Below are 11808 nucleotides of genomic sequence, written 5' to 3'. Positions count from 1 at the left end.
TACTTTATTTCATTTAATACAGTTTCACTTGCCCAATTCTCTTTGTACAATACAATTTTTCTCATTTACCACTTTTGTCTCAGCATTTGTCTCACTTGGTGATACAACACAAGAGAATGTTAGCTCATTCAGCCATGCCCTCGAAATATGGCACCAAAGTATACTGTATTTTGCCCAATTTATTTTTCTTCTCTGAAAAACTGCTGTGACATGCAGTTCACAAACCCAATGTCTCATATTTTGTATTCTTCTCTGAAAAACTGCTGTGACATGCAGTTCACAAACCCAATGTCTCATATTTTGTACAGTTTAAACAGCTTTTAATTCAAATTTTAATGAAATAATTCTTCTCAGTTTAGTCTTACATGGAATGTTAGTAATTGTCAACTATGACAGCCTGTTGACACTGTTTGGATGCAAATAGTTTAAAACCTTTGACATCACAAAATTCAAAACTGTACACATTTATCTTTGTAAATGATGCCAGAGTAACAGCCAAAAAAACCGTTGGTTAAATATTATGACGAGGGCAGATTGCTGCTCACCATAAAAACAACAAAATTGAAAAGCCTATTATGTGAGATCTTTCAGCCAGAGCCTTCTTCAGAAAAGAAAATCACACACACACACACACACACACACACACACACACACACACAGAGGCAAGCATACCTGACACACAAACATGGCCGAACTGGACACAATACATTGCAGGCTGTTAAACAAGGAATAGGTTCACAGACACGCAAATGGCTGGAAGACTTCTTAAGTTACAGAACCCAGTAGGTTGCCCTCGACGGCAAGTGTTCATCAGAGATGAGGGTGTTGTCAGGAAATGAAATGATTGTACGGCATTGTTGGCCGGGAAGCCCCATGCGGGGAAGTTCGGCTGCCGTATTGCAAGTCCTGTTTAGCTGACGCCACTTCGGCGACTTGCGAGTCAGTGGTGATGAAATGATGGACACACAACACCCAGTCATCACGAGGCAGAGAAAATCCCTGACCCCGCCAGGAATCGAACCCGGGACAGAAGTGCCCCTGGGATGTGTGATAACACTGCTATTATTCTCTTTATACATAAATGTGGTGGACAGGGTGGGGAGTAATCTGTGGCTGCTTGCCGACGATGCTTGGGTGTACGGTAAGGTTTCAAAGCTGAGTCACTGAAGATGACGAAGACAAAACTTCTACTTGTGTGATGAATGGCAACTAACTCTAAATGTAGAAAAATGTAAGTTAATATATCAAAAAACAAAGATATGACTTACCAAACTAAAGCGCTGACAGGTCGATACACACAAACATACACACACAATTCAAGCTTTAGCAACCAACGGTTGCTTCATCAGGAAAGAGGGAAGGAGAGGGAAAGATGAAAGGATGTGGGTTTTAAGGGAGAGGGTAAGGAGTCATTCCAATCCCGGGAGCAGAAAGACTTACCTTAGGGGAAAAAAAGGACGGCTACACACACACACACACACACACACACACACACACACACACACAAGCCTGCTTTTCCCCCTAAGGTAAGTCTTTCCGCTCCCGGGATTGGAATGACTCCTTACCCTCTCCCTTAAAACCCACATCCTTTCATCTTTCCCTCTCCTTCCCTCTTTCCTGATGAAGCAACCGTTGGTTGCGAAAGCTTGAATTTTATATGTATGTTTGTGTGTGTATCAACCTGCCAGCGCTTTCGTTTGGTAAGTCACATCATCTTTGTTTTTAGATATATTTTTCCCACATGGAATGTTTCCCTCTATTATATTCACATCATTAAAATGTAAGTTAATGTGGGCAAGAAAGAAAAACAAACCTGTAATGTTTCGATAAGCATCCTGCATGACAGTCATGCCATTTAAATGCCTGCACCTAACATTGCAAAGCGATATGAAATGGTATGAGCATGTGAGAATTGTGGCAGGAAAGGTGAAAGGTCAACTTAAGTTTCTTGGTCAAATTCTAGGAAAGTGTGGTACATCAGTAAAGACGACTGCACATAGGACGTAGTACAATCTATTCTAGAATACTGCTCGACTGTTTGGGATCCCTACCACATCGAATTAAAGTAAGACGTGGAAACATTTCAGTGGCGGGCTGCTAGACTCGTTACTGGTAGGTTCGAACAATGTGCAAGTGTTAGAGATGCTTCGGGAACTCTAATGAGAATCCCTGGAGGGAAGGAGACATTGTTTTCGAGAAACACTATTGAGAACATTTAGAGAATTTTCATTTGAAGCCTCCAACATATACTGCGCATAAGGGTCACAAAGATAAGATACGAGAAATTAGGGTTCATGTGGAGGCATGAAGACAGTTTTTACATTGTTCTATTTGCAAGTGAAAAAAAAAAAAAAGGAAATATCTAGTAGTGGAACGGGATACCCTCTGCCGTGCGTCGTAAGGGGATTGTGGAGTATCAGTGTAGATGGGGATGTAGAAATGCATCAAACGGGAGCAATAATCTGGAGTGGGGCACGGAAGGTTTAGGGATAGCAGGGCGCAGCTGGGGACTCTGTGCTGTCTGGTGGAGTGTTCTGGGGGTAGAGGAGGCTGCCACGAGCAGCGGCGGGAGACGGGGGAAGGGGTTGTGGGTGGGGGTGCAAGTATTCCAAAGAAGGCTACGCCCAATAGCTCTCGTGAACAGTCTTTTCGTCACGCCTGTCTGCAACTCGACGTTTCTTCCTTACGGTGAGCAGTGATCTACCATTTTCATAATACAGGGTGATTCAAAAAGAATACCACAACTTTAGGAATTTAAAACTCTGCAACGACAAAAGGCAGAGCTAAGCACTATCTGTCTGCGAATTAAGGGAGCTATAAAGTTTCATTTAGTTGTACATTTGTTCGCTTGAGGCGCTGTTGACTAGGCGTCAGCGTCAGTTGATGCTAAGATGGCGATCGCTCAACAGAAAGCTTTTGTGTTATTGAGTACGGCAGAAGTGAATCGACGACAGTTGTTCAGCGTGCATTTCGAACGAAGTATGGTGTTAAACCTCCTGATAGGTTGGTATAAACAGTTTACAGAGAATGGGTGTTTGTGCAAAGGGAAAAGTTCTGGACGGCCGAGAACGAGTGATGAAAATGTAGCACGCATCCAGCAAGCATTTGTTCGCAGCCCAGGAAAATCGACTCGCAGAGAGCTGCAAATTCCACAATCAACTGTATGGAGAGTCCTACGAAAAAGGTTAGTTATGAAACCTGAACGTCAACTACCCGAGGCGATGGATCGGCCGCCAGGCAGCCTGTGACAGAGCACTTCATCACTGGCCTCCAGGAAGCCCTGATCTTACCCCCTCCGATTTTTTCTTATGGGGGTATGTTAAGGATATGGTGTTTCGGCCAACTCTCCCAGCCACCATTTATGATTTGAAACGAGAAATAACAGCAGCTATCCAAACTGTTACGCCTGATATGCTACAGAGAGTGTGGAACGAGTTGGAGTATCGGGTTGATATTGCTCGTGTGTCTGGAGGGGGCCATATTGAACATCTCTGAACTTGTTTTTGAGAGAAAAATAACCTTTTTAAATACTCTTTGTAATGATGTATAACAGAAGGTTATATTATGTTTCTTTCATTAAATACACATTTTTAAAGTTGTGGTATTCTTTTTGAATCACCCTGTACTTTCCTTACGAGACTTTCCATTTTTTCACATTTAAGTAATAAGAACTACAGCATTTTTACACAAGCATTGAATATTTTACACCCATAATCTATACAGTCAGATGGACAACAAGAAAAGCAGAATTAAAACTAACACTTTACTTTATTTCCATCACAACTAATTCCACAATTGCTTGCAGAGTAAAAGCCACAAGCAGCACATGTACCATCTCCACTGAACTTTTTACTTTTTCTTACATTCTAAGACTAGTGATGAATGCTAACTTTAGTTGTTCTTAATAAACTACAATTATTACATCTATTAGTATTGGAAAATTATATGCAGCTTCCAGTAGAGGGGACCGAACTGCACATATAGCATTCAGATCGACATCATAAAAATTGATTACCACAACTAGGCCTACTCTGAATCTATTTTAAAATATGGAATGCCTTTTGAGGGATGGAAGCAGCACAAATACTACTTTATAAATATTGCAAAAAGCACAAACATCAATTTTGAGAGATCTAACATTGTAATCTTACACAGCAAAAGGGTCATCACAAATTTGGAACAGTATGACGCTAAAAACGTATTCAATTAATTACTGTTAGCTACATTTTAGGAGCAGAGCTCTGAGGGAAGGAACGGGAGCACAGCGGGAAGTTGTCAACTAGACAAGAGTAGCTTTCGCCTGTCGAGCGAAAGTGTGCGAAGGTGGGGCAGGTCTGCCGTAAGGTCCCCCGTCGCCGACTCCCGCAGCTGCCACTCGCCCAGACGGAGTGCCCACAGTGACGGTCCCGCACAGCTCCAGACCCGGCACCGCAGTCGGCCACGGCCGACTCCTCCGGGTGGGAGCCGAGGCCGCACGGCACCCGACGGTCGCGCAGCCCGCGGCTCTCGACGTGCGAGACACTCGGCGGGCCGTGCCGCACGGCTCAACCAACGACTGCCGCCGTAGCATTTCGCAGTGCACCTCCGGTGCCGGGCGCACCGTGCCGCCGTCGGTGTCCACCTCCGAGGCTCCCGACCTCTCCGTCTCCGAGACGCTCGCCCTCGAAACTCGAGCCGCCGTCACGGCGGCGTGGCTCCGCACAGTTCGCCGTCGCGGCACGGCCATAGTTCGGTACCGGGAAGCTGCGGGGCGCGCCGTCGGGGTCGGCGGGGGGAAACGGCCCCCGACGGGGCCGGCGGTACTCGAGGTGCCGCTCGGCGACGCGGATCTCGTTCGGGTACTCCGAACTACTCTCCGCGGTCATCCGGGTCGCCGCTCACCACCAGACTTTCGGTGTTGAAGGAACGCAAGTACGGCTCCAGCAGGAAGGGAGTGGCGACACACAGGTGGAGCGTCACTTCGGGCCAGGCGACGCGGATCCTGTATTCGCTGTCGTAGAGTAGCCGGAGGGTCCGTAGGCGGGGAATGCCGCTGCCGGCCGCGAGGAACTCTTGCATCGCGTCCACGCTGTTGCTGCTCCACACCTTACGCCTCCACAGCTGCTCCTCCTGTTTCAGTATGCCGTGCCACTTCACGCACACCTGCGTGCTCCGCGCCATGTCGTCCGGTGACAGGTAAGAAAAGATTTCCAGTAAGATCTCGTCCGGCAGGTCGTAAATTCTGGCAGCTCTTTTCGTTTTCGTTTCCGGTGCTGTGCCGCCTGAAAAAATAAACGAGCGATCGGTACCTCTACGTCGAACATGGCAGGTTACGCTCTGCACCACTCTGTCCTCTTCGATTCTGTTCGTACTTTTAGAAGTTGGAGGTTAGAGCCCAGACGTCAATTTTCTAAACCACTACTACACAATTCTCGTAACTTTCAGAAAAAAATTAGTTAAAATTGCCAGTGTGCTGAAGTGCATAAAATGTAAACCACTTCAAGTTTTTTTTCTAAGAGATCTATCAGTGTCTGCGTGCATAGCATTCTAGCCTTAGACTCGTGCACTTAGACTCGTGCAACTGCATATTTGATCATAGCTGCTAAGGTTCAGTGACCGTTTCAGATCTTTGATTCAGATTTCCTCATGCAGTTTACCGAAATATTGTTTTCCTGTCACATATTTGCTGTTTTCTTGTATGTCATAACTAACGTTTTTACGTTACAAAATGTATCTCTATTTAAAGCAGATAAATATGTAACTTCATCCTGTTATTATTAAAGCTTACGTTATGCCTGAATCAGCTGCATCACAATTTCATGTGTCTAATTTTGAATGTACAGTAGCCTAGTTGTTTCTGCGGCTACTAGATGGCGCTCGTAGCAACACCATGTTTACTTGCCCACACTTTCTAATGTGGGCACCTCAGTCTTGTTGCAACCCTTGTTCACGGTACGAGCAGCCCTTAGCAGCTCGCCATCTCACAAGTGTTCATGACGTCGCCTTTCCGGCTTAGGTCTTTTTTAATATGTGACTTGTAAGTACTGCATCTTTTCGAGTCAGTACAAACTTTAATTTTATTAATGTACTATATACCTAATGTTTTAGTACAGTTAGTCCAATTCTGAAGATGACGCTCATAGTAGCGTCGAAACCAGAACAATTTTGACTTAATATTTGTGACCGAGGGCTTATTTGTTACAATATGCATATTTGATCCTTGTTATGAGCAACTGTATTTAACCCCTATTTTAACTCTGTATTTCTAATCAGATGCAAATACCAATAACAAATACAGAATGACAAAATTAAATTTAGTGAGAGCAGGGGCGGGGGGGAACAGCACTAACATTAGATCAAAAAAATTTCTGTACGTGCTCGCATACAATGAACGGGAATAGAAATTTTGAAGCTTAAACTCCTAAAATATGTGTGAATTTATCACACAAAAATTTCTGCTTCCTTGAGAAAATATATTAATGAGTAAATGGGTAGAGTTATAGCATTATTTCTGGCACTGATTTATGCAATGTGATGTTATTCAGTGTATTCACATTTCACTTACGAATTGCAGATACTTTTGACCACATTCTACCTTAGGTATTCTTTGGGCTGGTGGTGGCGTAGGGGTGCAGAAGCCAATGTGATGTCGGAGCAAGTCCAGGGGTATCTTACTGTCAACTGCAGCCCCAAGGAATATGCCAGTCAGAAGATTCCTCGAACCCAAATCAACAATTCCGAAGAAGAAAACATCGAGCTGGGGTGTATTTTTCAAGCAGCCTCTTGTCTGAAGCCTCTTGTCTGAAGCCTCTTGTCTGAAGCCTCTTGTCTGAAGCCTCTTGTCTGAAGCCTCTTGTCTGAAGCCTCTGGCTAGAGTTCTCTAGTTCTCTTATCAGAGTATCACAAGGGCATTGTATGTTATGTGACAGTGTCTGTAAACAAAGATATTTGTTAATGAAAACTCCAGTTGACCTATTTAAATAGAATGGGTACATAACAGTGTCACATACTGTAGTTCGACAAGGTCACGGGAGCACTAGATGAGTGTCACAGTTTACTGGAATATCTCTAACAAATTCGTAAGACACCCCTTGCTATGACGAGCAAAACTAGTAATAAAGGGAAGTTATGACTTGTGGCTGCACGACAATTTCATTTATAAAATAAAACACCTCATTATCTTTAGTGTTTATTCATACACACAGAGTATTAAAGGTAGTATTATTACAGACAGTTTTTTCCATTTAATATGTAGCAAGTACCTCACTTGCATTTCAGTGCCAGTTAAAGGAGAAAAAGTGTTTTTGTTTGAATTCAGTTTGTTGAAGTGCTTTTGGATATGCATTATTTTATGTTTTTTCGTCTGGTGGATACAGGTTGACCGACCCATGAACTGACTCTGTCCAGCCAGCCGAGTGAGAAGCACTGATTTGCCACATGTACTCTACACATTTCTAGCAACTGGTGCTTTCTCGACAACCACTGGAAATGCGACTCCCTCCAGAATCGTCTGAATTCTGATAGCTTATCTGTTGGAATTGTTTGATTGTAACTGCACTCCGAGTCATTAAAGACTCTGGAGAAATCACCAGCACTGATAGATGAAAACTTAGGCAGAGAATTGTAGCTCGGACCACGTCCTATGGCCCATACGAAAAATACAACCGACGGCAAACATACTTTGTGTATTTCATGTAAAAATTAAACCAACTGGCAACTTCATTATCGAATATACTTATAATAAAACTGAAAAAGTGGTGTGTCTGTATACTGAAAATATTTCCCAAAACCTGGTTGCATGTGAGGTGTGGGGTTTAACAGAATACAATAAGACTATTTTTAAACATGCTAAACCCAAAAACTATGATACAAATTTTCACAGGTATCTTGAGCATAGGTTGGGGCAAAATTTTGGCTTTTTTTCATCAAAATCCTACCACGGGAAAAAGAAGGGAGCCTGTTCAGTTTAGTAGTTCAGATGCTTACCTCAGTGACACGATCATCACAGCATAGTACACAAAATAACCATTTTTCAGAGGTTTACATCAGAGACAGAATTAAGATCTGCAATCTTATCTCTACAAATACACACTAACATTGAATTTACTTTGTTAGAATATACTAATCTTCTGATTTCACTTTGCATATTAAGAACTTAATGAAATAGAGTTGATCTTTGCAACAGGTTTATTTATATTTGACTTCTTGACTAGGAAAATGAATTCATTGAGTTTGCTCCATCATTTGTGTGCCTACTTATTACGTTTTGACTGTTTTGTTTCCAAATAGAACATCCAGCAAACGGTTGAATCTTTCTTAGTAACGTAGAATGGCTTGGAGACCAAGAATCTGATGAAGATCATGTGGCATGTCATGTTGCAGCTTGAGAACACCAGGCTTTAACTCATTCTTTGGAAACTCGTCCTGAAAGCGAAGTGTGTTGTAACTGATTGAGAGCATCATGCATTACCTCGCTCCTCTGTATAAGTTATCCAACAATAGATACTTATAGCTAACCGCACGAAGTGAGAGCGGGTACCTACCATATTTACTCGAATATAAGCCGCACTTTTTTTCCGGTTTTTGTAATAAAAAAAAACGCCTGCAGCTTAGAATCGAGTGCGAAGGAAGCGGAACTTCTGCCATCGAATATATGTAGCGCTACACAGGCATGCTTTGCAGGCACAAAGATAAATACTGGCAGCAAAACCTCTGTGTCAGCAAATAAATTAAAAGAAAAGGTAGAAGAATGTAAACATTGTGCCATGTATTCTTTCTATCTCATTTAAATCCTGTCTGCGTAATAAACTACGAAGCTAGAGTGAGACAACAGCAACCACGGAAGAATATACATATCAGGTCATGTTTATATTCGTATTATTCTTATGCTGAATAGTGATACAGTCAGAAATTAAGCACAGCAACTGACTAGATTTTTATATCTACGATTACTCTAATTTCTGTGCGGAATGTAATGTACAAAAGAGGCGTCTGCAAAGATTTTCAAACGGAGAAAAATTTTCGCTAAACTCTCGTTCAGAACATCTTCTATCATACACAGTCTATTATTTGGTTCTTGTTGATCATTATCAAAGAAAGCAGCAGTGTAAGTCACAAAAAATAGCAGTCTCTTGCCATTGTTTCACTTGTAAGACAATTCTTCTCTTTTTTTTTTTATATTGTAAGCGGAAGTAGCGCGCAAAAAAGCGAGCCATGCCGCGAGCGGCTACAGGTCATACACACTCATTATCAGAATGCGACAAACAATGCATGACAGTACAATAATGCATTTTCAGCTTAGAGTAACGTAAACACCTATAACAAAGACAACGGCACGTATCAGATCTAAGCACAATAAGCAATCGATTCAAACCAGATGAAGCACGTGAAAAAGGAAGGGTGCCCGTATAAATACGGACAGAGCGCCTGACACATAGCAATGGCTACTTGGTAAATCTTAAGTGTTAAGCTTACGACTCGAACCAAACTACTATAGCTGTATCTTCATCCATTCGACCTAAATTGTGTCTCATGTTACAATGGACATCTTTGTTCTGATTTGGAGGTACGGTCTAAAACTTTTCTCTCCCCTTGAATTTCGAGTCTCAAATTCCAGGTGTGGCTTAGAATTGGGAAAATTTTTTTCCTTGATTTCGACTCTCATTTTTCAGGAGCGGCTTAGATTCGAGTAAATACGGTAGTTACCGAACAGTGCCACTTCTGCAGAAACCAATTCATTCACCATACAATAGTAACCAATGATTTTACAACATAAAAGTTGTTCATTTAGTCCGCCATACATTTTGTGGAAAATGCTTTTCCTGTAGAACTAAGAGCTGTGTAGTTCTTTCACTGCTAGGAATAAATTAATCCAATTTAACAACCAAAAACCATCAATCACATCCCTGAAAATGTTGCTGCACATTCAAAATCCTTTCTGCTTAACAGAAAAATAAAATATTGGCTGGGGTCACCATCTTATAAATAAAAATAGCAGTACGTGTCTCCTTATTCGCAACTGAATCAGTAAAAGACACCTCCACAATTACAGAGAACACAAACTTCAACATGTTGTTGGGGTCTTCAATCCTGAGACTGGTTTGATGCAGCTCTCCATGCTACTCTATCCTGTGCAAGCTCCTTCATCTCCCAGTACCTACTGCAGCCTACATTCTTCTGAATCTGCTTAGTGTATTCATCTCTTGGTCTCCCTCTTCGATTTTTACCCTCCACGCTGCCCTCCAATACTAAATTGGTGATCCCTCGATGTCTCATAACATGTCCTACCAACCGATCCCTTCTTCTAGTCAAGTTGTGCGACAAATTTCTCTTCTCCCCAATCCTATTCAATACCTCCTCATTACTTACGTGATCTACCCATCTAATCTTCAGCATTCTTCTGTACCACCAGATTTCGAAAGCTTCTATTCTCTTCTTGTCCAAACTATTTATCGTGCACGTTTCACATCCATACATGGCTACACTCCATACAAATACTTTCACAAACGACTTCCTGACACTTAAATCTATACAAATTTCTCTTCTTCAGAAACCCTTTTTTTCCCATTGCCAGTCTACATTTTATACCCTCTCTACTTCGACCATCATCAGTTATTTTGCTCCCCAAGTAGCAAAACTCCTTTACTACTTTAAGCGTCTCATTTCCTAATCTAATTCCCTCAGCATCACCCGACTTAATTCGACCACATTCCATTATCCTTGTTTTGCTTTTGTTGATGTATGTCTTATACCCTCCTTTCAAGACACTGTCCATTCTGTTCAACTGCTCTTCCTAGTCCTTTGCTGTCTCTGACAGAATTACAATGTCATCGGCGAACCTCAAGGTTTTTATTTCTTCTCCATGGATTTTAATACCTACTCCGAATTTTTCTCTTGTTTCCTTTACTGCTTGCTCAATATACAGATTGAATAACATCGGGGAGAGGCTACAACCCTGTCTTACTCCCTTCCCAACCACTGCTTCCCTTTCATGTCCCTCGACTCTTATAACTGCCACCTGGTTTCTGTACAAATTGTAAATAGCCTTTCGCTCCCTATATTTTACCCCTGCCACCTTCAGAATTTGAAAGAGAGTATTCCAGTCAACATTGTCAAAAGCTTTCTCTAAGTCCACAAATACTAGGAACGTAGGTTTGCCTTTCCTTAATCTTTCTTCTAGCCACAGAAAACATTTGCTCGTGTAGCATTGTAACAGAGAATTAAAACGTCCTTCCATATTCCCGTAGCTACCTAGCTGTCACTTACATCATCATTTGAGTAGCTGACAACTCTCATTATTACACAGCTTATCTTCTCTGTTACACTTTGTACATACACAGAGGTCTGTGTTGTGATCTACGGTGACAAGACAATGAAGCTTGCACACTACTGTACTTCTCATCTAAGGAATTACGTGTGAGAAGAGTTAGTGGTAATGCAATAGACACTGATGGAAAAAAATATCTCAACACCAAGAAAGAGTTGTGCAACATAAATCGAAGATCACAGGTGTGTTTCAGCATCTGAAAGACGACGCCTGTTCAAAAGTTTGCACCTATCACATAAGGCAGTATCCTATGTAGGGGTCAGAAGCGACTGACAGTGAGTGACTTCTGGATATGCGTCATTCGGGCAACAAGCGGCAGCATCGGGTAATCCACTCTGGTCTCCTGCGTGCGGGCAACAACCTCTCGTTACAAGACTGCTACTAGAGCTGACCAGCTGTTTCTACAAAAAGGCACCACAGAATATTGTAGCTCAAGAGTAAGGCAACTAAATTAGCTTTACTTAGGAAAATAAGGTGATAAAGGAGAACTGTTCATGAAATTT

General features: G+C 42.2%; 1 protein-coding gene across 1 annotated transcript in view; it reads right to left on the bottom strand.

Annotated features, from left to right (window-relative positions):
- Positions 1-1625: 1625 nt before the first annotated feature.
- LOC126212848 (uncharacterized) overlaps positions 1626-11808 on the bottom strand; it is a 33473-nt gene continuing 23290 nt past the window's right edge. Inside the window, exon 3 of the mRNA XM_049940277.1 lies at positions 1626-5261. Within this exon, the coding sequence (XP_049796234.1) occupies positions 4849-5261 (413 nt within the window). The 3' untranslated portion in view covers positions 1626-4848. The remainder of the gene's footprint in view (positions 5262-11808) is intronic.

The sequence above is a fragment of the Schistocerca nitens genome, chromosome 11 (assembly GCF_023898315.1).
Source record: "Schistocerca nitens isolate TAMUIC-IGC-003100 chromosome 11, iqSchNite1.1, whole genome shotgun sequence".
NCBI classification, from domain to species: domain Eukaryota; kingdom Metazoa; phylum Arthropoda; class Insecta; order Orthoptera; family Acrididae; genus Schistocerca; species Schistocerca nitens.
The sequence above is the reverse complement of the archived record's forward strand: the minus strand, read 5'-3'. Positions and strand labels throughout refer to the sequence as shown.